This window comes from Oncorhynchus keta, chromosome 9, assembly GCF_023373465.1.
Source record: "Oncorhynchus keta strain PuntledgeMale-10-30-2019 chromosome 9, Oket_V2, whole genome shotgun sequence".
NCBI classification, from domain to species: domain Eukaryota; kingdom Metazoa; phylum Chordata; class Actinopteri; order Salmoniformes; family Salmonidae; genus Oncorhynchus; species Oncorhynchus keta.
Window position 1 is genome coordinate 16,542,201 of NC_068429.1, and position 25,634 is coordinate 16,567,834.

Here is a 25,634-nt window from a genome sequence, read left to right on the forward strand (position 1 = left end):
ACCACTTAATGACAGAACGTAAACATGGATGGGAACAAGCAAATGCAAGACGAGGTTGTCATAGCCCCTCCCATTGTCTCCTGACCCTTAACCCCTTGTTGACGCCTACCTGGCGGACACGCCCCGGGCGGCCAGCGGCTTGAGGGAGTTGGTGCAGCGCAGCAGCTTCTTCTGCTCCACCTTCAAAACAATAACAATTCATTTACAGACATACCATTCAAAATGCCTCCCAATCACAAGCGACTGCAGAATGAGAGCGTTTCCTGAATAGTCTAATTGACATTAACAATAGATCTATACACCACAGCACTTTTATTAAGTGCAACACAATGTGAAGGTGTTGAAGGGGATAGGTGTTGAGGTGAAACTGTTGAGGGAGGTGACAGTGTTGTAAGAATATGTTGAAGGTAAATACACAACGCAGAAGACGAGAGGTCAAGAGTGCTAAAAGTCAATAGGGTACTGACGTCAATAGGGTACGGCAGGGTAGCCTAGTGGTTAGAGCGTTGGACTAGTAACCGGAAGTTCAAACCCCCGAGCTGACAAAGTACAAATCTGTCGTTCTGCCCCTGAACAGGCAGTTAACCCACTGTTCCTAGGCCGTCATTCAAAATAAGAATTTGTTCTTAAACTGACTTTCCTGGTTAAATAAAGGTAAAATAAAATAAATAAAAAACGTCAATAGGGAATTATCAATGGAAATAACGTTCTCAGTGGTCCAACCTGAAATAGGACACTTGTTATTTGTCCATCGGCCCAGTTGTATTGCAAGGAATTCTAATTGGTCAACCACAGGCTAGGGCTGGGCTATAAAGTACATCCTGTCCCTTTGTTCTGTAGAGAGAATCACTGAGGACAGGGAAGGAATGACTATCTACCTCTCAGCATAACATTATCCTCTTTGAATAAACCTATTTTCCTCTCCCTGATTTGCTTTGGGGTCTGTGTTATTACAGAATAACATCAACTGCTAAGAGTGTTGAGGTGAAGGTGTTGAGGGAGGTGAAGGTATTGAGGGGAAGGAAGGTAGTGGTGTTGGACAGACCTTGTCCAGGATGTTCTTGCGGAGCACGCGGGCCAGGCTCAGCTCGCCGTTACACACCAGCCTGAACACCAGGTCCATCAGCTGCTTCAGGATGTCCTCTGTTAACTCCACCAGACTGATGGAAAGGGGGAGAGGAGAACATTAAAGGGAGGAGAAGTTCATTCACTTAACACTGAAAGGTAAGTTAACATTGAGGGTTGTCTGCTTCCAACACACTCTTTGGAAGTCATTTCTATTCTGTTGGATCCCCAGGGCCATCTACTGCCTAGAAGGATTGGAGCTTAAACAGTGAAAAGCCACTTCTGTGGCTGTACTGAGAGTCTGAGTAAGGTACTGTATATAATATGTGGCTGTACTGAGAGTGAGTAAGGTACTGTATATAATATGTGGCTGTACTGAGAGTCTGAGTAAGGTACTGTATATAATATGTGGCAGTATTGAGAGTGCGTAAGGTACTGTATATAATATGTGGCTGTACTGAGAGTGAGTAAGGTACTGTATATAATATGTGGCTGTACTGAGAGTGAGTAAGGTACTGTATATAATATATGGCTGTACTGAGAGTGAGTAAGGTACTGTATATAATATGTGGCTGTACTGAGAGTGAGTAAGGTACTGTATATAATATGTGGCTGTACTGAGAGTGAGTAAGGTACTGTATATAATATGTGGCTGTACTGAGAGTGAGTAAGGTACTGTATATAATATGTGGCTGTACTGAGAGTGAGTAAGGTACTGTATATAATATGTGGCTGTACTGAGAGTGAGTAAGGTACTGTATATAATATGTGGCTGTACTGAGAGTGAGTAAGGTACTGTATATAATATGTGGCTGTACTGAGAGTGAGTAAGGTACTGTATATAATATATGGCTGTACTGAGAGTGAGTAAGGTACTGTATATAATATGTGGCTGTACTGAGAGTGAGTAAGGTACTGTATATAATATATGGCTGTACTGAGAGTGAGTAAGGTACTGTATATAATATGTGGCTGTACTGAGAGTGAGTAAGGTACTGTATATAATATGTGGCTGTACTGAGAGTGAGTAAGGTACTGTATATAATATGTGGCTGTACTGAGAGTGAGTAAGGTACTGTATATAATATGTGGCTGTACTGAGAGTGAGTAAGGTACTGTATATAATATGTGGCTGTACTGAGAGTGAGTAAGGTACTGTATATAATATGTGGCTGTACTGAGAGTGAGTAAGGTACTGTATATAATATATGGCTGTACTGAGAGTGAGTAAGGTACTGTATATAATATGTGGCTGTACTGAGAGTGAGTAAGGTACTGTATATAATATATGGCTGTACTGAGAGTGAGTAAGGTACTGTATATAATATGTGGCTGTACTGAGAGTGAGTAAGGTACTGTATATAATATGTGGCTGTACTGAGAGTGAGTAAGGTACTGTATATAATATGTGGCTGTACTGAGAGTGAGTAAGGTACTGTATATAATATGTGGCTGTACTGAGAGTGAGTAAGGTACTGTATATAATATGTGGCTGTACTGAGAGTGAGTAAGGTACTGTATATAATATGTGGCTGTACTGAGAGTCTGAGTAAGGTATTGTATAGATTCTATAGAATATGTCCATCCATACTCACCACAGTTCGTCCACCAGTCTAACGAGCACAAAGAAGGTGTTCTTGCTGACCCGCTTCTTAAACGTGTCTGGACTGTGACAGAACCTGGTGTATGTGGTCCATGGTCAAGGAGGACACTGAAATGACCTGCACTCTCAAGTATTACGTCCCACATTCACAGAAGTCACTTTAGGTGTCAACATAGTAGGGACACAATCACGTTTACTTACACACCCTTTCTGTATTCATCTCATCACCACAAGCCAAATCCATTCAGTTGTTAGTATTCCAACACACAATATTCTAGCTGGTGGCAACCAAAAAAGGATATCTGTAGTGGAGCTTCTTAATGAGGTCCTCTGGGCTGATGAAGGTCCTGTATGTGGTCAGGAAGACCTCACAGTACAACACCAGATCTGGAAGGGAGCAGAGGAGAACACCACCCCTTTAGTCCACCCCAAATCATCTGAGGTTGACAACTAACGATGGATCCTCTCAACTTTAGAGAACATGGATGACATGAATTGATGGGACACGTCTGGTAACCTCTGATATTCAGAGAAATACGCTGGTCAAGACATGCTGTAAGTCTAGACATACTGTAGCTATTCTACAACTTAACATTTCACTGTAGACCAATTTAACAGACAAAAAGCGTGATCAGATTCCTCTGGTTTGAACGACATCTACGATACACACACACAGAACCACAGTAACACACATTTTAATAGGGGCTGATGTCGAACGGTGATAAACGCTACCTACCTTTGCGGTCTGTCTCTGTGGCGTGGACTAACAGAATATCCCCTGATCCAGCACGCACATCAGGTCCATCGTCATTCTGAGAGAAAGAGAGAACGAGAGAGATGAAGGGAGAGATGAATAGATGGAGAAAAAGAGAGCAGCGAGAGAGAGAGAGAGACAGGAGGGAGGCAAGGCAGATCGATAGAGAGGGATGAGGCAGATAGAGAAAGGAGAGGGGAGAGAGGGGAGCGAGGCAGATGGAGAGATAGAGAAAGAGGGTTAGGGAGAGATTTTATGAGGATTAAGGCAGGAATGCAGTCTCGTCCAAAATGCAGCTCTCTCCTCTCTATCCATGCTCTCTCTCCCTCGAAGCCCTGCACCAGCTCCACTGACGAGAGAGCGAGAATGAGAGAGTAGGGGGGAGAGAGAGGGCTGCTATACGCAGGACATACACTGATCACACAAGCAGACAGATCCCCAACAATACTACAGTTGTCCTTTGTTGTTTAACCAGACCTCCCTCTCTCTCTCTTTCTGACCTTGCAGAATGGACACACACACACACACACACACACACACACACACACACACACACACACACACACGTCTGTCAGACTGCACCAAAAAGGAAGGGGAATTTGAATGGAGAAACATCCCCTGCAGTTCCTCTAGAGGTCAGTAGTAGACTAAGAGAAAGAAGGAATGTGAGTGAAATGTGAATATCACCAGTGTGAAGGTTTCTTATGTCAAAGTTTCACATACAGTATGTAACATGAACAAAATAGCATTTAAAGAAATTGTAGCCAAAGACAACCACAAGCTTTCCAGAGACAATGCTTACTTAGCCAATAGACATGGGTAATAATGTTAGTTCAGTCATGAATGAGGGCAGCATTACCTCCTGTTTGAGTGTTATCCGGGACATGATCTCTTTGTGGTCGATGAGAGAGAGCTCATCCACTTCCTCCTCATCGCTCTGGACCGAGTCTGTCGACTTCTGCCTCCTGCTGACAGAAAGACCGATAGAAGCACCATTAGGTCTGTTTACGTAAACTTACATACATAGACATCGAATGATTACCTAGAATAAAATTGTTACCCATGATAAATGTTCCATTCAAATTGCACTGGTCAGAAGGGGCTTAGTTTCTTCTAGTAATTCTCTCTCTATGCTTACATAGACCTAGCATTGGTCATTAATCAGTATCCATTTCATTCAATTGCTGTTTTACCTTCTAGGATCACCAGATCAAGTAAAGATATTACGCCTGAAGCGGAGAGGGAGTGTTAATGCAATGTGACCTGAACGGTCACTTTATCCCATACCTGTCCTTGTCCAGAGCCTCCTTGCTATTGGAGGATTGCATTTGTGGGGCGGGGTCTTGAATGACATCATCAGCAGCGATTGGCTGTGAGGGGCAGAGTAAGCTCTGTCAAGGTAGGTTGTGGAGCAGGAATCATGGAACACCAACACATAATTTACACAAAGGCTGTCTCCATCAAAAGAGTTGAAATGGAGTTAGCTACCCCTAATGTAATAGATAGAACTTGTCATTAAACACTGATACATATATTTGCTCATCCCCTTAATGGTTACAGTTAGTATTGTTGCAATAATCCGATCCTAGAGCTGTAATTTCTTCAAGAAAACAGTCCTAAACTGCCTTACGTAGTCACGTGTTTATTTTTCCAAGCTTTAGCACAAGACGTTTGGCATAAAGCAGGTTTTTAAAGGATCAACGAGTTTAGTCTGCTTTGTGCTTTCATTTTTTTGCCATGGAAAATCGAGTATTGTAGTATCGTGACAATCCTACTAGGTTGAGTGCATTAGTTACTTACTCTGAGGCAGGGAGGCAGCTCCAGCTCCTCATTGGCCTGGCTGGATGAGTACAGGTTGACATACTCGCCCTCGCCACCCTCGTCGACGCTCTACGGGAAGAGAAGAGGGACACCATGGTTGAGAGGGACGGCCACAGAATAATTTAGCATAGAACATACTGTGGAGACAGCAAACTCAGGGCTACGGTGAGGTATGGAGAAGCACTTCTATATTGAGTTGTATGGTTGGATGTGTCAATAATTGGCCACCAGGTGGCACTGGTGTACATGATTAGTGTTTAATGAGTGTACAGTATTTCAGTATAATGTGTGTCTGTTACACATGACGGTGAACAGGTGAAACACAGTCAAAAGTTGTATGGGTTCCATTTAGATCCATAACTACAATCAGTCAGGATAATACCATAAGCAGTAGTCAAGAATCACCAAAACAGGAGGAAATCTTTCACTATGGTCCACAGTTTAGATGCTTTGTGATTACTGGTATGACAAGATAAATGGTCCTGGAAATCAATGAGTCACCAACAATGTTATTGTCTGACGGGCATCCACCTTAAAATGACTCCTTATTACTGAAACATATCTCCCCGTTATCGTCTGTCTGTCTGTCTGTCTGCCCGCCCTTCTGTGTCTGCCCGCCCGCCCGTCTGTCTGTCAGCTCACCACTGCCGAGGTGCGGAGGAGAGAGTCAGTTAGAAGAGAAGTGGTCTCAGGAGGAGGAAGACAGATGGCCACAGAGCCCAATGAGTTGGCCAGGGAACCGTTGGGCCCGCCCCTGCTGCCATCCAATACAGTGGCATTGGTCAAGGCGACCTGGTCTGAACTCTGCGATTGGTAGGAAGTAGGAAAGGAAACCAGGAATCAGGAGAGAAGGACAGTGTTATGACAGGTTGAGAAAATAAATCAGACAGAATTAAAGCTGAAAAGTAGAAAGAAAAAAAAGTCCCCATCAGCACCTCCTCTCCTGGACTAAAGTGGATGTATAGTTCAACATACTGTAATGGACTGATATCAATCTTTCCATGCCGTCCATGTGACTGTATGTGTGTAAGTGTGAATCAGAGAGTGTGTTTGTCTGAGATTGTGTAGTCATGGCGACCAGGTGAGCAGATTCCTGTGAGGAGGAGAAGCAGAAAGCTAGTAACCTGCTGTAACACGATGTGCACTGTCTACCAACCCTGTTAAGTACAGTAGCGGTATATGGGCCAAATCAGAGAGGAAGCCAAGCCAGCGAAAAGCCATATTACAACCTGTTGTGATAATTGCGTTGTTTGTTCTATAACCCATTCGTTCATACGCCACTGTGGTAAACAATAAGGACGTGACAACAAAAAGACAACAGTGGCAGAATAAATTCAACTACACATAGGCTTGTTTCATCACAAAACTGTAGAGCAACATCTGTCCTGTGAAGTCCACAAAGCAAATACTGCATGTAACAAACAGTTATATCACCTGCAGCATGGTCAAGCAAGTTAATGTTTTTTAACAGCTTACTCTTACTATACAACTACTGATTTAGAAGCAGAGTTACCGGAAGGCAGCACAGACAACAGGAGCACTGCCTCCGCTATTCCAGCTACATTTCAACTTAAACATTTAAAACATCAACAAGGCTAATACAGTGCATTGGGAAAGTATACAGACCCCTTGACATTTTGTTACATTACAGCCTTATTCTAAAATATATATATTTTTAAATCCTGTCAATCTACACACAATGCACTATAATACAGTTTTGCAAATTTATTACAAATAAAAAAACAGAAATATCACATGTACATAAGAATTCAGACCCTTTACTCAGTACATTTACTTTTGGCAGCGATTACAACCTTGAGTCTTCTTTGGTATGACGCTACAAGCTTGACACAACTGTATTTTGGGAGTTTCTCCCATTATTCTCTGCAGATCCTATCAAGCTCTGTCAGATTGGATGGGGAGCGTCGCTGCACAGCTATTTTCAGGTCTCTCCAGAGATGTTTGATCGGGTTCAAGTCCGGGCTCTGGCTGGGCCACTCAAGGACATTCAGAGACTTATCCTGAAGCCTCTCATGTGTTGTCTTGGCTGTGTGCTTAGGGTTGTTGTCCTGTAGGAAAGTAAACCTTCGCCCCAGTCCGAGGTCCTGAGTACTCTGGAGTAGGCTTTCATCAAGAATCTCTCTATACTTTGTTCCAGTCATCTTTCCCCTCGATCCTGACTAGTCTCCCAGTCCCCACAGCATGATGCTGTCACCAACATGCTTCAACGTAGGGATGATGCCAGGTTTCCTCCAGACGTGACACTTGGCATTCAGGCCAAAGAGTTAAATATTGGTTTCATCAGACCAGATAATCTTATTTCTCATGGTCTGAGAGTCCTTTAGGTGCCTTTTGGCAAACTCCAAGCGGGCTGTCATGTGCCTTTTACTGAGGAGTGGCTTCTGTCTGGCCACTCTACCATAAAGGCCTGATTGGTCGTCCTTCTGGAAGGTACTCCCATCTCCACAGAGGAACTCTGGAGCTTTGTCAGAGTGACCATCGGGTTCTTGGTCAACTCCCTGACCAAGGTCCCCCCCCCTGCTTAGTTTGGCCGGGCAGCCAGCTCTAGGAAGAGTCTTAGTGGTTCCAAACTTCTTACATGGAGGATGATGGAGGCCACTGTGTTCTTGGGAACCTGAAATGCTGCAGAAATGTTTTGGTAACCTTTTCCAGACAAATGCCTCGACACAATCCTGTTTCGGAGCTCTACAGACAATTCCTTCAACTTCATGGCTTGGTTTTTGTTCTGACATGCACTGACAATTGTGGGACCTTGTATAGACAGGCGTGTGCCTTTCCAAATCATGTCCAATCAATTGAATTTACCACAGGTGGACTCCAGTCAAGTTGTAAAAACATCTCAAGGATGATCAACGGAAACAGGATGCACCTGAGCTCAATTTCGAGTCTCATATCAAAGGGTCTGAATACTTATATAAATAAGGTATTTCAGTTCATCTCTAAGAGACAGAACCTGTCTACTTTCTGAGCAGTATGACGGCTGCGTGGTCCCATGGTGTTTTTACTTGCATACTATTGTTTGTACAGATTAACATGGTACCTTCAGGAGTTTGGAAATTACTCCCAAGGATGAACCAGACTTGTAGAGGTCTACAATTATTTTTCTGAGGTCTTGGCTGATTTCATGGGAAAATCAAAAGATGTCAAGCAAAGAGGCACTGAGTTTGAAGGTAGGCCTTGAAAAACATCCACAGGTACACATCCAATTGACTCAAATGATGTAAATTAGCCAATCAGAAGCTTCTAAAGCCATGATATCATTTTATGGAATTTTCCAAGCTGTTTAAAGGCACAGTCAACTTAGTGTATGTAAACTTCTAACCCACTGGAATTGTGATAGTGAAATAATCTGTTTGTAAACAATTGTTGGAAAAATGTCGTGTTTCATGCAGAAAGTAGATGACCTAAACGACTTGCCAAAACTATAGTTTGTTAACAAGATATTTGTGGAGTGGTTGAAAACCGAGTTTTAATGACTCCAACCTAAGTGTATGTAAACTTCCGACTTCAACTGTATATCCATCCTGCCCTGCCTTCCTAAAATCTTCGAAAGCCAAGTGAACAAACAGATCACCGACCATTTCGAATCCCACCGTACCTTCTCTGCTATGCAATCTGGTTTTCGAGTTGGTCATGGGTGCACCTCAGCCACGCTCAAGGTCCTAAACAATATCATAACCGCCATCGACAAAAGACAGAACTGTGCAGCAGTCTTCATCGACCTGGCCAAGGCTTTCGACTGTCAATCACCGCATTCTTCTCGGCAGACTCAATAGCCTTGGTTTCTCAAATGACTGCTTCGCCTGGTTCACAAACTACTTCTCAGATAGAGGTCAGTGTGTCAAATCGGAGGGCCTGTTGTCCGGACCTCTGGCAGTCTCCATGGGGGTGCCACAGGGTTAAATTCTCGGGCCAACTCTTTTCTCTGTATATATCAATGATGTCGCTCTTGCTGCTGGTGATTCTCTGATCCACCTCTACACAGACGACACCATTCTGTATACATCTGGCCCTTTTGACACCGCACAACACTCCTTCAGTGTTGTTAACAAAAGGCTAAGCTTGTGTTTGAATTTATTTCATTTCATTTGCGATTTTCATGAATAGGAAAAGTTGCGTTATGGTAATGCGCTTGAGGCTATGATTACGCTCCCGGATACGGGATTGCTAGTCGCAAGAAGTTTTAAGAACAAATTCTTATTTACAATGGAATAGTGGGTTAACTGCCTTGTTCAGGGGCAGAACGACAGATTTTTACCTTGTCAGCTCGGGGATTCAATCTAGCAACCTTCCGGTTTCTGGCCCAACCCTCTAACCTCTAGGCTACCTGCCGCCCCACAAACCAAGCAATCTGATAAAAACCACACACAGGTGGGCGTGTACACACCATCCCTCTCACACAAACACATAAGAGACACTAAACCTAAAGCAACATGGTTATGCAAAAGTGGAGCGAGAACGAATGAGGATGTTTCCACTGAAGACTAAGGACAGTTTATATTCTTTCCACCTAACAAAATGTTCCGACATACTATTCCCCACAATGTACAACCATAAAACATACTAAACAACACACACACACACAGAGAGCGGAGCAGAAAGATTTTCCACTGAAATGGCATTGTTGGCACTAAATCGAATTACTAAATGAAATATATTGCATATATTTTCTATTTCCTTCCCGACCTCCCATCCTCATGGCATCCCCCCATAACATCACGCCCCGAGGACTTGAGGAATGTGGACATTCCATTGGCACAAACACTGCGAGGGGATTGAGGGGTTGGGGGAGGCATGAGAGGTGTAAGAGAGAGAGGGGGAGGGTGAAGTAGAATGGGAGCGGGAGAAAAGTGGTTTTAAATTGTAAAGTGTACAGTAATGTTTAATGTGTAAATGAAGTTGGATTTGATTTAGTGGGAAAAAATGGTTTGAGGTGAAAAGGACTGAGAAAAGAAGAAGAGCGGTAGAGGAAGAAGAAAGGTAGAGGAGGAAGAAGAAGAACAGGAGGGAATCTGTTTTGCATCAGGCCAGGTCCAAATCGAGTGATTCCACAGGGACACACCCCCTCTCTCTGACCTCCTCAGCGTGCCCCCCACCACACCCAGGGGCCATACGCAGTCAGCCCACTCCCCAAGACCATCTGCCTCATATCCATTAGAGATCAAGGGTCAGGGGAGAACAGCAGCAAGTGTTAGCATTGTTAAAGATTTTTGAAAAGTGATATCCCAAATATAAATACAGTGAAGTACACAAACTAAAGGGGGGGAGGGAGTTTTGGGCAAAATGTTGTTTTTTAGACAACTGCATAACTTCAAAGAGTAGGGCATTCAAATCAAATCTAATTTTATTTGTCACATACACATGGTTAGCAGATGTTAATGCGAGTGTAGTGAAATGCTTGTGCTTCTAGTTCCGACAATGCAGTAATAACCAACGAGTAATCTAACCTAACAATTCCACAACAGCTACCTTATACACACAAGTGTAAAGTTATAAAGAATATGTACAGAAAGATATATGAATGAGTGATGGTACAGAACGGCATAGGCAAGATGCAGTAGATGGTATAGAGTACAGTATATACATATGATATGAGTAATGTAGGGTCCGTAAACATTATATTAAGTGGCATTGTTTAAAGTGGCTAGTGATACATTTTTTACATCAATTTTTCAATTATTAAAGTGGCTGGACTTGAGTCAGTATGTTGGCAGCAGCCACTCAATGTTAGTGGTGGCTGTTTAACAGTCTGATGGCCTTGAGATAGAAGCTGTTTTTCAGTCTCTCGGGTCCCTGCTTTGATGCACCTGTACTGACCTTGCCTTCTGGATGATAGCGGCGTGAACAGGCAGTGGCTCGGGTGGTTGTTGTCCTTGATGATCTTTATGGCCTTCCTGTGACATCGGGTGGTGTAGATGTCCTGGAGAGCAGGTAGTTTTCCCCTGGTGGTGCTACCCTCTGGAGAGCCTTACGGTTGTGGGCGGAGCAGTTGCCGTACCAGGCGGTGATACAGCCCAACAGGATGTGCATCTGTAAAAGTTTGTGAGTGCTTTTGGTGACAAGCCAAATTTCTTCAGCCTCCTGAGGTTCAAGAGGTGCTGCTGCGCCTTCTTCACCACGCTGTCTGTGTGGGTGGACCAATTCAGTTTGTCCGTGATGTGTACGCCGAGGAACTTAAAACGTTCTACCCTCTCCACTACTGTCCCGTCGATGTGGATAGGGGGGTGCTCCCTCTGCGGATTCCTGAAGTCCACGATCATCTCCTTTGTTTTGTTGACGTTGAGTGTGAGGTTATTTTCCTGACACCACACTCCGAGGGCCCTCACCTCCTCCCTGTAGGCCGTCTCGTTGTTGTTGGTAATCAAGCCTACCACTGTAGTGTTGTCCGCAAACTTGATTATTGAGTTGGAGGAGTGCATGGCCACGCAGTCGTGGGTGAACAGGGAGTACAGGAGAGGGCTCAGAACGCACCCTTGTGGGGCCCGTGTTGAGGATCAGCGGGTTGATGTTGTTACCTACCCTCACCACCTGGGGGCGGCCCATCAGGAAGTCCATTACCCAGTTGCACAGGGCAGGGTCGAGAGTTTGGAGGGTACTATGGTGTTAAATGCTGAGCTGTAGTCGAACAGCATTCTCACATAGGTCTTCCTCTTCTCCAGATGAGTTAGGGCAGTGTGGTTGCGATTGCGTCGTCTGTGGACCTATTGGGGCGGTAAGCAAATTGGAGTGGGTCTAGGGTGTCAGGTAGGCTGGAGGTGATATGGTCCTTGACTAGTCTCTCAAAAGCACTTCATGATGACGGAAATGAGTGCTACGGGGCGGTAGTCGTTTAGCTCAGTTACCTTAGCTTTCTTGGCAACAGGAACAATGGTGGCCCTCCTGAAGCATGTGGGGACAGCAGACTGGGCCAAGGATTGATTGAATATGTCCGTAAACACACCAGCCAGCTGGTTCGCGCATGCTCTGAGGACGCGGCTGGGGATGCTGTCTGGGCCTGCAGCGTTGCGAGGGTTAACACGTTTAAATGTTTTACTCACATCGGCTACAGTGAAGGAGAGTCCGCAGGTTTTCGTAGCGGGCAGTGTCAGTGGCACTGTATTGTCCTCAAAGCGAGCAAAGAAGTTATTTAGTCTGTCTGGGAGCAAGACATCCTGGTCCGCGACGGGGCTGGTTTTCTTTTTGTAATCCATGATTGACTGTAGAGCCTGCCACATACCTCGTGTCTGAGCCGTTGAATTGCAACTCTACTTTGTCTCTATACTGACGCTTAGCTTGTTTGATTGCCTTGCGGAGGGAATAGCTACACTGTTTGTATTCGGTCACGTTTCCGGTCATCTTGCCCTGGCTAAAATGCAGTGGTTCGCCCTTTCAGTTTCACGTGAATGCTGCCATCAATCCACGGTTTCTGGTTTGGGAATTTTTTAATAGTTGCTGTGGGTACGACATCGCCAATGCACTTGCTAATGAACTCGCTCACCAAATCAGCGTATTTGTCAATGTTGTTGTTGGACGCAATGCGGAACATATCCCAACCCACGTGATCGAAGCAGTCTTGAAGCGTGGAATCAGATTGGTCGGACCAGCGTTGAACAGACCTGAGCACGGAAGCTTCCTGTTTTAGTCTCTGTCTATAGGCTGGGAGCAACAAAATGGAGTCGTGGTCAGCTTTTCCGAGAAGAGGGCGGGGGAGGGCCTTATATGCGTTGCGGAAGTTAGAATAACAATTTTACCAGCCCTGGTTGCACAATCGATATGCTGATAGAATTTAGGGAGTCTTGTTTTCAGATTAGCCTCAGGATGTGGTTCCCAGTTTACATAGAGTCAAATAAAGTTTGTTCAGGGCCATTGATGTGTCTGCTTGGGGGGGAATATATACGGCTGTGATTATAATCGAAGAGAATACCCTTGGTAGATAATGCGGTCGACATTTGATTGTGAGAAATTCTAGGTCAGGTGAACAGAAGGACTTGAGTTCCTGTATGTTGTTATGATCACACCACGACTCGTTAATCATAAGGTGTACCCCCCCGCCCCTCTTCTTACCAGAAAGATGCTGTCGGCGCGATGCGTGAAGAAACCAGCTGGCTGTACCGACTCCTATAGCGTGTCTCAAGTGAGCCATGTTTCCATGAAGCAAAGAAAGTTACTGTCTCTCTGGAAGGCAACTCTTGCTCGGATTTCATCAACCTTCTTGTCAAGAGACTGGACATTGGCGAGTAGTATGCTAGGGAGTGGTGTATGAATGAAATCTAGGACTCCTCTTTATCCCCAATTTTTTCCACAGTATGCACCCACTTCTGTGTCAGTTGTTTCTTAAGTCAAAACGCATTACTTTGTATCTTATGATACAAAGCCTGGGGTAGCTTAGAACACACTGCAACAAATGCACACGTAGTACGTACACACACTTACAGGTAACTGCCAAAATAAAGGAAACGCGTGAGTAAATGAGGAATACAAAGAATATTGAAAGCAGGTGCTTCCACACAGCTGTGGTTCCTAAGGTAAAAAAAAAGAAGAATCTAATCGTATTAGACCCATGCACCGAACACAACAGTGAAGACCTTACTAACGAGTTCCTAAGCAGCAATGCAGTTAAAAAAATTAAAATAAGAAACAAAAGTAACAAATAATTAAAGAGCAGCAGTAAAATAACAATAGCGTGACTATATACAGAGGGTACCGGTACAGAGTCAATTGAGGTAATATGTACATGTAGGTAGAGTTATTAAAGTGACTATGCATAGATGATAACAGCGCTTTAGCAGCGGTGTAAAAGAGGGATGGGGCTATGTAAATACTTGGGTAGCCATTTGATTAGATATTCAGGAGTTTTATGGCTTGGCGATAGAAGCTGTTTTAGAAGCCTCTTGGACCTAGACTTGGCGCTCCGGTACCACTTGCCGTGTGGTAGCAGAGAGAACAGTCTATGACTAGGGTGGCTGAAGTCTATATCTGTTCTTAGTTCTACATTTTTTGAAAGGGGCATGCTTATTTAAGATGGTGAGGAAAGCACTTTTAAAGAATAACCAGGGGTCCTCTACTGACACGATGAGGTCAATATGCTTCCAGGATACCCAGGCCAGGTCGATTAGAAGTGTGTTAGGGAGCGCTTGACAGTGATGAGGGGTGGTTGTTTGACAGCGAACCCATAACGAACACAGGGAATGAAGCAGTAATCGATGAGATCCTGGTTGAAAACAGTAGAGGTGTATTTAGAGGGCAGGTTGGTCAGGATGATATCTATGAGGGTGCCCATGTTTACGGATTTGAGGTTGTACCTGATAGGTTCCTTGATAATTCCGGTGATGTAGTGGGAGGGGGGGGGGATCAGTCCGATATGCTCAGGGCTGATATCATACTGTGCAGACTGGCAGGTATTATCCAGGCTATCCGGGCTGAAGCGACTGAAGTTCGAGCTAAAAAGGTAAAAACCGCTAGCAGTAGCTAACAATGACTGAAAAGCTAGTAGCTAATTAGCTGGCTAGCTCCTGATGGAGGTTTCAGCTATAAGGTCTAAAAAATAGCAGATCCGTACCACACTGGGTGAGGCGAGTTGCAGGAAGGCATATTTAATTTGAAAATGGAAAAAGAGACAGATAATGAAATGTACACAAAAACAAAACCGAAAAAGACCATATTTACATGGGACGAAATCTTGGTTTTTGTACCATGCAGTGATGCAACCATGCTCTCGATGGTGCAGCTATAGAACTTTTTGAGGAGCTGAGGACTCATGCCAAATATTTAAAAGTCTCCTGAGGGGGAATAGGTTTTGTCGTGCCCTCTTCACGACTGTATTGGTGTGCTTGGACCATGTTAGTTTGTTAGTGATGTGGACGCTAAGGAACTTGAAACTCTCAACCTGCTCCACTACAACCCCGTCAATGAGAATGGGGGCGTGCTTGGTCCTCTTTTTCCCCGTAGTCCACAATCATCTCCTTTGTCTTGATCACGTTGAGGGAGAGGTTGTTGTCCTGGCACCAGGCAGTCAGGTCTCTGACCTCCTCCCTATAGGCTGTCTCGTTGTTGTCTGTGATCAGGCCTACCACTGTTGTGTCATCTGCAAACTTAATGATGGTGTTGGAGTTGTGCCTGGCTGTGCAGTCATGAGTGAACAGGGAGTACAGGAGGGGCCCCTGTGTTGAGGATCAGCGTGGCGGATGTGTTGTTACCTACCCTTACCACCTGGGGGCGGCCCGTCAGGAAGTCCAGGATCCAGTTGCAGAGGGAGGTGTTTAGTCCCAGGGTCCTTAGCTTAGTGATGAGCTTTGAGGGCACTATGGTGTTGAACGCTGAGCTGTAGTCAATGAATAGCATTCTCACATTGGTGTTCCTTTTGTCCAGGTGGGAAAGGGCAGTGTGGAGTGCAATAGAGATTGCATCATCTGTGGATCTGTTAGGGCAGTATGCAAATTGGAGTGGGTCTAGGGTTTCTGGGATAATGCTGCTGATGTGAGCCATGACCAGCCTTTCAAAGCACTTCATGGCTACAGACGTGAGTGCTATAGGTCGGTAGTAATTTAAGCAGCTTACCTTAGTGTTCTTGGGCACAGGGACTATGGTGATCTGCTTAAAACATGTTGGTATTACAGACTCGGCGGCCTTGTGAATGTCTAAAGGTCTTACTCACATCGGCTGTGTAGAGCGCGATCACACAGTCTTCCGGAACAGATAGTGCTCTCATGCATGTTCCAGTGTTACTTGCCTCGAAGTGAGCATAGAAGTAGTTTAGCTCGTCTGGTAGGCTCGTGTCACTGGGCAGCTCTCTTCTGTGCTTCCCTTTGTAGCCTGTAATGGTTTGCAAGCCCTGCCACATCCGGTCACTAGGAGCGCCGCCTAAGGGTGAGCAGTTTGTTTGCTTATGGCAGAATACAGCTCATTTAGTACGATCTTAGTGCCAGCATCAGCTTGTGGTAGTATGTAGACAGCTACGAAAAATACAGATGAAACCATCTACCTAGAGAGTTCTCATGATAAGCTGTAGACCACACTATCTCAGGAGACCAAAACCTCGAAACTTCTTTAGATATCATGCACCATCTTATTTCCAAAAATATATAGTCCTCCACCGCTTGTCTTACTAGACTGCAGTCCTATCCTGCCGATACAGCGTATAACCAGCCAGCTGTATGTTGATAATGTTGTCGTTCAGTCACAACTCCATGAAGCATAAGATATTACAGTTTTGAATGTCAAGTTGGTAGTTTAATCTTCCACGTAGGTAATCAATTTTATTTTCCAAAGACTGTACGTTTGCTAGCAGAATGGAAGGCAGTGGGAGTTTATTCGATCGCCTACGAATTCTCAGAAGGCAGCCCGGCCTCCGGCCCCTTTTTCTCCGCCTTCTCTTGACGTAAATGACGGGGATCTGGGCCTGTTCCCGGGAAAGCAGTATGTCATTCACGTCGGCCTCCTCGGATTTGTTAACCTCTCTAGGGTATGGGGGACGCTAGCATTCCAACTGGCCAACATCCAGAGGTTGCAGAGCGCCAAATTCAATTTCAGAAATGCTCATTATAAAAATTCAGAAAACAAAACATATTTTTTACATAGGTTTAAAGATGAACTTCTTGTTAAACCAACCACAGTGTCATATTTATAAAATGCTTTTCAGCGAAAGCATACCTAGCCCAGAACATACCTAGCCCAGAACATAGCCCAGTTGACAAATTATTACAAACAGTAACCAGCCATGCAGAAGCATTACAAAACTCAGAGATAAAATTCATCCCTTACCTTTGATGATCTTCATATGGTGGCAATCAGAAAACATTCATTTATTAAATAAATTTTCCTTTTGTTCGATGAAGTCTCTTTATATCCAAAAACCTCCAATTTGTTAGCGCATTTTCTTCAGTAATCCACAGGCTCAAACTCAGTCAAAACAATCAGACAAAAAATCCAAATTGTATCTGTAAAGTTCATAGAAACATGTCAAACGATGTTGATATTCAAACCTCAGGTTGTTTTTTAGCTTAAATGATCTATAATATTTCAACCGGACAATAACGTTGTCAATATAAAAGGTAAACAAGAAATGCACATGTGCCTGAAAAAAAACTTGGCGTCGTGTTAGGGTCCACTCGTTCAGACTGGTCTTACTCCCTCATTTATAAGAATATTTGACATCTAGTGGAAGGCATTTGACATCTAGTGGAAGGCAGAGGAACTGCAAATGGAGTCCTAAGTCAATGGATACTGTAATGGCATTGAATAGAAAACTACAAAACAAAAAAAAACTACTTCCTGAATGGATTTTTCTCAGGTTTTCGCCTGCTAAATCAGTTATGCTATACTCACAGACACTATTTTAACAGTTTTGGAAACTTTAGAGTGTTTTCTATCCAAATCTACCAGTATGTATGCATATCATATCTTCTGGGCCCGAGTAGCAGGCCGTTTAATTTGGGCTTTTCATCCAAAATTCCGAATGCTGACCCCTACCCTAGAGAGGTTAAAGAAGAAAAAAAGGATTCTGCCAGTTTGTGGTGAGTTATGCAGGTCTGATGTGCAGATTATATTTTCGGTCATAAGAGACAGTAGCAGCAAAATGATGTACAAAATAAGTTTTAAAAAACACAATAAGAACACGTAAAATAGGAACAAGTAAAACGTCCGCCTTCTTCTCTGGCGCTATCTTAATTAAGCAATCAGCATACCATCAAATTAGAGTGTGTGTGTGTCAGTTACCAGATCTCAACACAATTAAACACTTATGGGAGATTATGGATCGGCGCCTGAGACAGCATTTTCCACCACCATCAACAAAACATGTTGATGGAATTTCTGGTGGAAGAATGGTATAGATTTCCAGACACTTGCAGAATCTATGCCACGGTGCATTGAAGCTGTTCTGGTGGCTCGTGGTGACCCAATGCCTTATTAAGACACTTTATGTTGGTGTTTCCATTATTTTGGCAGTTACCTGTTCATCATGAGCACACCTTTATCATAATCAATGTTGGAACCATGCCCAGAGACGAACAAAACGCATCATAACCGGCTAAACATAACAGCGGGGCCGTGAGCCCCTCAGGATAAACACAACCACATCATTCAGGGCTATCAACAGTCAGATCCAGACAACACAGCCCTGGAGGCCTGCCAATTTGGGCCGCCAGGGCCAATCAGGTAGACTCACCATGGGCGTGGTCAGCGAGGCATGTCCACTCAGGTAGGAGGAGCTAGAAACCGATAGGATGAGGCCTAGGCCAGAGCCCGCATCCTCCGCCGCCACCACCAATGACGGCTGGAGGTGGCACGACAGAGAGGAGGATGAGGAGGAAGAGAGGAAGGAGAAAATGGAAGACAAAAAGAATGGGGAAAGATGGATAAGAAGAAATAAGCAGTGAGAATAGGGAGCAAAAAGGAATAGGGGAAGAAAAGGAAGAAACAAATACATGAGAGATTGAGAAAGAAAAGTAGTAAACTTTATTACCCTAGATATAGAGCAGATGGAGCAGCCGTTTTAGAACCAGAAAAGAGAGTTAAGCAGAGGACAGCAACCAGTAATGATGGTGACTGTCAGACATGCAGAAATCTACCACAGAAGAAGGGAATCAATGGAGAAAGGAGAAGACTCCTTGTTGCTGACACTGAAAATGAATCCTGTGTAATTAGTTCAGCCACACGGTCAGCAAAAGTCAAAGGGCATCATTAGGGGTCAGAAGCTTAGAAGTTACCAAAAAGTCCAGACACCTGCATTCGCTCACAGTGTTCAAATCTGACTGCGGCATGCTAAACCTACCAAGCTCTCATGGTCTGATTATGGTACAAACTCTACAGCTTCAAAGAAACCAGGTCCACTACAAGGCCCAAAACACACTTGAAATATGATTCTCCTCCCCCATCAGTCTTCTTATCTCACTGGCACACCGTCAAAATGATTATTTTTTTCTCACAAAGCTGTGTAAATCCTGTGACATGGTGGCTTATTGGACAAGAGGAATAGGATGAAGAGGTAAACCAGTCTTATCCCACCCGGGCCTCAACCTCATTAAGTCCACTACACCACCAGCCAAGATTACCAGGAGAGAGAGAGGATGAGATGGAGCAGATAGAGAGAGAGGGAGGAGGAGGATGAGGATATGGAGGAAAGAGAGAGGGAGGAGAGAAATACAGTTGGAGGAAACTAATACTTTACAACAGAAATCATCAAAATAAAGATGTGGAAAGTGTTAAAATAGAGAGTTGTTAGTGGACAGCAGAAGACCCACAGACGGTCTCTCTCAGTGTCGTCCTACTGTATGAAGTGACATCTGCTTACTGTTAGGGCTGGGAATTGCCTCACAATACTTAGGTGCCAATAGGATATGTATTGCAATTCTCACAATTCTATATATATTGTGATTCTATACTGTGATTTTATTGTGATTCGATGTTCCAAACATGTTGCTGCAGAGGGACAAGAGGGAGCCATGAGAAAACAAGTTTTGATCAGTCATGGAAATAAAAGTGCTGAAAACAAATTAGCTCCCTTTTTAAAAAGAAGATGAAGGAAAAATACAACCGACTGTCTCATTGTAATGGCTGGAATGGAAGAGATGAAACGGTATCAAACACATCAAACATATGGAAACCACATGTTTGACTCTGTTCCATAGATTCTGTTCCAGACATTACAATGAGCCCTTCCTCCTATAGCTCCTCCCACCAGCCTCTACCCAGGTCTAGTCTGACAAATCAAACGACACAAGTGTCTAACTGGTGACACCATAAAGGTTTTATCTATACAGGTTAATGCATAGTCTAACCTCACCACTTGACACCTCAATCCCCAGTTATGTTGAACCAATCCCCATTAACCTGAAAATCGATCTGACCTCCCTAGTCCCTCCCCCACAGCTCTCCCCTCTATAGACTGATTGACTGAGAAAAAGAGAAAAATGAGAGCAAGAGAAGAAAAAACAAGAGAACGAGAGACTAGGCAGACTGAACCAAACCAGCGAGAGATACCAGCGAGAGATGGATGGAGAAATGGCTTCCTGCAAGAATGCAGCTTTGGACTCTTGTCCTTTCCAGCCAACAACCAACCTGACGAGTACAAATGACCTCAGAGTTTTTCTTCTATGTCGTGTTCAAAAAGGACTGAAACAGAGAGGGTCCAATAAGAAAGGTCCCTTTTCCTTTCCTGTTGCACGTTTGAATTTTTGCCCCCATCACATGCCCTAATGAACACGACCCTGCTCTTCATTGACACGTGTTCTGGTTGCAACTGACCTATAGACAGTCAACTGTCTTCTGGGGTGTCATACAGCATAAATGACCCCAGTCAAAATCGGACACCTCACCTTTGACCCCTAGGCAACTAATGTTGCACGACCATGACCTCACTGTTTCAGTTTCACCACAGGGGGTTAAACGTTCACCTTTTAGATTACCATGTTTAATTGTTGACATGGAACTAGAACAGGGCTCCGGGCAGCCGAGCGGAAATGGAGGAAAACTCGCCTCCCTGCGGACCTGGCATCCTTTCACTCCCTCCTCTCTACATTTTCCTCCTCTGTCTCTGCTGCTAAAGCCACTTTCTACCACTCTAAATTCCAAGCATCTGCCTCTAACCCTAGGAAGCTCTTTGCCACCTTCTCCTCCCTCCTGAATCCTCCTCCCTCTCTGCAGATGACTTCGTCAACCATTTTGAAAAGAAGGTCGACGACATCCGATCCTCGTTTGCTAAGTCAAACGACACCGCTGGTTCTGCTCACACTGCCCTACCCTGTGCTCTGACCTCTTTCTCCCCTCTCTCTCCAGATGAAATCTCGCGTCTTGTGACGGCCGGCCGCCCAACAACCTGCCCGCTTGACCCTATCCCCTCCTCTCTTCTCCAGACCATTTCCGGAGACCTTCTCCCTTACCTCACCTCGCTCATCAACTCATCCCTGACCGCTGGCTACGTCCCTTCCGTCTTCAAGAGAGTGAGAGTTGCACCCCTTCTGAAAAAACCTACACTCGATCCCTCCGATGTCAACAACTACAGACCAGTATCCCTTCTTTCTTTTCTCTCCAAAACTCTTGAACGTGCCGTCCAGGGCCAGCTCTCCCGCTATCTCTCTCAGAATGACCTTCTTGATCCAAATCAGTCAGATTTCAAGACTAGTCATTCAACTGAGACTGCTCTTCTCAGTATCACGGAGGCGCTCCGCACTGCTAAAGCTAACTCTCTCTCCTCTGCTCTCATCCTTCTTGACCTATCGGCTAGCTTCGATACTGTGAACCATCAGATCCTCCTCTCCACCCTCTCCGAGTTGGGCATCTCCGGCGCGGCCCACGCTTGGATTGCGTCCTACCTGACAGGTCGCTCCTACCAGGTGGCATGGCGAGAATCTGTCTCCTCACCACGCGCTCTCACCACTGGTGTCCCCCAGGGCTCTGTTCTAGGCCCTCTCCTATTCTCGCTATACACCAAGTCACTTGGCTCTGTCATAACCTCACATGGTCTCTCCTATCATTGCTATGCAGACGACACACAATTAATCTTCTCCTTTCCTCCTTCTGATGACCAGGTGGCGAATCGCATCTCTGCATGTCTGGCAGACATATCAGTGTGGATGACGGATCACCACCTCAAGCTGAACCTCGGGAAGACGGAGCTGCTCTTCCTCCCGGGGAAGGACTGCCCGTTCCATGATCTCGCCATCACGGTTGACAACTCCATTGTGTCCTCCTCCCAGAGCGCTAAGAACCTTGGCGTGATCCTGGACAACACCCTGTCGTTCTCAACTAACATCAAGGCGGTGGCCCGTTCCTGTAGGTTCATGCTCTACAACATCCGCAGAGTACGACCCTGCCTCACACAGGAAGCGGCGCAGGTCCTAATCCAGGCACTTGTCATCTCCCGTCTGGATTACTGCAACTCGCTGTTGGCTGGGCTCCCTGCCTGTGCCATTAAACCACTACAACTCATCCCGAACGCCGCAGCCTGTCTGGTGTTCAACCTTCCCAAGTTCTCTCACGTCACCCCGCTCTCTCCACTGGCTTCCAGTTGAAGCTCGCATCCGCTACAAGACCATGGTGCTGGCCTACGGAGCTGTGAGGGGAACGGCACCTCAGTACCTCCAGGCTCTGATCAGGCCCTACACCCAAACAAGGGCACTGCATTCATCCACCTCTGGCCTGCTCGCCTCCCTACCACTGAGGAAGTACAGTTCCCGCTCAGCCCAGTCAAAACTGTTCGCTGCTCTGGCCCCCAATGGTGGAACAAATCCCTCACGACGCCAGGACAGCGGAGTCAATCACCACCTTCCGGAGACACCTGAAACCCCACCTCTTTAAGGAATACCTAGGATAGGATAAAGTAATCCTTCTCACCCCCCCCCCCTTAAAATATTTAGATGCACTATTGTAAAGTGGCTGTTCCACTGGATGTCATAAGGTGAATGCACCAATTTGTAAGTCGCTCTGGATAAGAGCGTCTGCTAAATGACTTAAATGAACTAAGTTAGAAGTGTTAAATCATCAACATTAAACCTCTATGAGTAAAACATTTAACCTTTCAGCACTCAACCATGACCACATGGATGTCCACCTGGAGAGGAGACCTCACACAAAGAACCTTGGGACCCTATTCTTCACACTTTTCCCATAGTGTGCACTGGCACGCTCCACCTTCACAACCAATGCATCAATCTCTAGTGTCCTTCTGAAACAAGACCTCTATAGAGAATTGAGAAATTCTGAGGTGGCGTAGCCAATAAGGGCTCCCAGAATGTTTGAGCGGGGGGTTGAAGACTTGAGGGTGATCACACACACTCACCAGCTGCCTCTTCTTGGGGGGCAGGGCGGGGGGGGGGGAAAGGGGTATGGGAAGGGGCTCGTGGACCGAGTCGGTGCTGCTGAAGGAGTCGTTGAGGCCATAGACGTCCTGGAAGCGTTTGTTCCTCTGCTCATAGATGCTCTCATTCTGTGGGGTCTGGTAGAACACTGAGGGCTGGGGCTCTGAGTAGTCCTCCACAAACTGCATGTACGCCAGGACTGGAGGGAGATTACATAGCAGGAGATTAAAAGTGATTCAAGTGAAACGTTAAACACGCACACTACCAGCCTCAATTTTCTTTCCCTCCATCTCTTCCAGTCCTATCCCTTCTTTTCTCAAGCACACCCCCCTCTCCATCTCTCCCTCTGCCACTCACCGTGCTTGTTCCTCTTCTCAGGCAGTGGCGGTGGACTAGAGGGCAGGTCGGCGTTCTCGCTAGCCAGGTACTGGGTCACGAACACTCCCCCGTTGCTCTGGGGCATGGGCGAGTTGGGAGTGAAGAGGGGAAAGGGTGGTGTGGGGTGCAGCAGCTCCTCCTCCGACAGGTTTTCGTATTGGGAAGGGGACCTCTCGTTGAGGGGTCCCCCCGAGGAGCCACACCCATCCTGATAAGGTGAAACCTGGGAGCTGCGGCGCTTCTTCTGGGGTAATGCTGGAGGAGCACTGATGCGGGATAGTTGCAAGGGGATGATGTGGGAACTGGGCTGGGGGGTCCAGTACTCAGACTGGGGTGGGTGGGGTTGTTGGTGGTGTGGGGCGGGTGGTGACCTGAACTGGGCGTGAGGAGGCACGGGGGAGGAGCACTCACTGTGGGACTCGGGGAGGGGGGACAGGGACATGACCCCTGAGGGGGTGGTAGTGGAGGGCAGGTGGGTGTCCCCTGTGAAGACAGCGAGGTCCTGGTGGAGGAAGTCATAGTCGGGGTCGTAACTCTCTGTGTTGTCTGGAGAAAAAATATAGGTTTTTACTGTCGCATACACCAGATAGGTGCAGTGAAATGTGTTGTAAGAGAGAGACAAAAGGTTAGAGAGGGGGACATTTGTAGAGAAAATAACAAGTGTTTGTGGTTAGGTGAGGCTGTTGAAATGTAAAGTGGGTGTTTGTTCAGTCTATGTATTTTTGTCCATCTTTACATTCTATTGTGTGTATTTTCATTGTGTGCAAGAAAGTACGCACGTTCAAAAATGTGTGTTTTTCTATTTCGCTACAGACAGTGTATAAAGATCAACCGTGACTTGTCCACCTGGCCGTGCTGCTGCTCCAGTTTCAACTATTCTGCCTGTGATTATTATTATTTGACCATGCTGGTCATTTATGAACATTTGAACATCTTGGCCATGTCCTGTTATAATCTCCACCCAGCACAGCCAGTAGAGGACTGGCCACCCCACATAGCCTGGTTCCTCTCTAGGTTTCTTCCTAGGTTTTGGCCTTTCTAGGCCTTTCTAGGGAGTTTTTCCTAGCCACCGTGCTTCTACACCTGCATTGCTTGCTGTTTGGGGTTTTAGGCTGGGTTTCTGTACAGCACTTTGAGATATCAGCTGATGTACGAAGGGCTATATAAATACATTTGATATGATTTGACTATGATAACTGTCTAATTGTATGTATATGTGTTTGTGCCCCTACCCAGTGTCTCACAGCTAGTATTTCTGGAGCACTGTCCACTGTCCTGTTCCATGGAGCAGAGCTGCTCTTCAGACCTGCTGAGCTTCCCCATGCTGCTGTAGGGCGAGAGGCGCTGAGAGTCGCACCCATACGACTGGCTGCCCCCTGAGAAACGCCTCTGGAGGAACTCCTGCTCATAGTCCTGCTGCTGCACACACAGACAGACAGAGAGACAGGCATAGAGACAGGCATAGAGACAGGCATAGAGACAGGCATAGAGACAGGCATAGAGACAGGCATAGAGACAGGCATAGAGACAGGCATAGAGACAGGCATAGAGACAGGCATAGAGACAGGCATAGAGACAGGCATAGAGACAGACATAGAGACAGACATAGAGACAGACATAGAGACAGACATAGAGACAGACATAGAGACAGACATAGAGACAGACATAGAGACAGACATAGAGACAGGCATAGAGACAGGCATAGAGACAGACATAGAGACAGACATAGAGACAGACATAGAGACAGACATAGAGACAGACATAGAGACAGACATAGAGACAGACATAGAGACAGACATAGAGACAGACATAGAGACAGACATAGAGACAGACATAGAGACAGACATAGAGACAGACATAGAGACAGACATAGAGACAGACATAGAGACAGACATAGAGACAGACATAGAGACAGACATAGAGACAGACATAGAGACAGACAGAGACAGGCAGGCACATATACACAGACAGACAATCAAAGGAGAAACCAGTTAAGTCGGCTACACAGTCAGTTTCATCAAACAATAGAAAACTGTGGATATATGATCCAGTAATGGCCGGCCTAATCAAATCTGATTTAGTCAGTCACTAGTTATGTAACACGTTATTTCACTATAGTCTGGTAATCCACCCTGATCATACTCTGATGCAGATGCTCTATAGTAGACCAGTGTACAAGACCACAGTATTACTATCGAGTAAATGGGTGTTATTCAAC

At 45.5% G+C, this 25,634-nt stretch overlaps 1 protein-coding gene and 1 long non-coding RNA gene across 10 annotated transcripts in view; one reads left to right on the forward strand and one right to left on the reverse strand.

The window, feature by feature from the left end:
- The window catches only part of rapgef1b (Rap guanine nucleotide exchange factor (GEF) 1b), an 88,839-nt gene that overhangs the window by 14,179 nt on the left and 49,026 nt on the right, over window positions 1-25,634 (reverse strand). For 4 of the 8 annotated variants that reach the window (XM_052525373.1, XM_052525369.1, XM_052525368.1 and 1 more), the window contains exons 8-19: window positions 24,649-24,835; window positions 23,396-23,962; window positions 23,020-23,237; window positions 5,886-6,047; window positions 5,223-5,312; window positions 4,710-4,792; window positions 4,282-4,390; window positions 3,405-3,480; window positions 2,968-3,055; window positions 2,661-2,750; window positions 1,046-1,160; window positions 110-180 (exon numbers count right to left, since the gene is read on the reverse strand). In XM_052525373.1, coding sequence (XP_052381333.1) covers window positions 110-180; window positions 1,046-1,160; window positions 2,661-2,750; window positions 2,968-3,055; window positions 3,405-3,480; window positions 4,282-4,390; window positions 4,710-4,792; window positions 5,223-5,312; window positions 5,886-6,047; window positions 23,020-23,237; window positions 23,396-23,962; window positions 24,649-24,835 — 1,856 coding nt within the window. The remainder of the gene's footprint in view (window positions 1-109; window positions 181-1,045; window positions 1,161-2,660; window positions 2,751-2,967; window positions 3,056-3,404; window positions 3,481-4,281; window positions 4,391-4,709; window positions 4,793-5,222; window positions 5,313-5,885; window positions 6,048-23,019; window positions 23,238-23,395; window positions 23,963-24,648; window positions 24,836-25,634) is intronic. The other 4 variants (XM_052525372.1, XM_052525371.1, XM_052525370.1 and 1 more) reach the window with 3 other exon arrangements.
- On the forward strand, window positions 1,504-2,581 carry LOC127931758 (uncharacterized). 2 transcript variants are annotated; one of them, XR_008142836.1, is made up of 3 exons: window positions 1,504-1,897; window positions 1,938-2,257; window positions 2,378-2,581. It is a non-coding gene; the product is annotated as an uncharacterized LOC127931758 (long non-coding RNA). The 2 variants fall into 2 exon arrangements; XR_008142837.1 differs by lacking the exon at window positions 2,378-2,581 and adding an exon at window positions 2,298-2,358.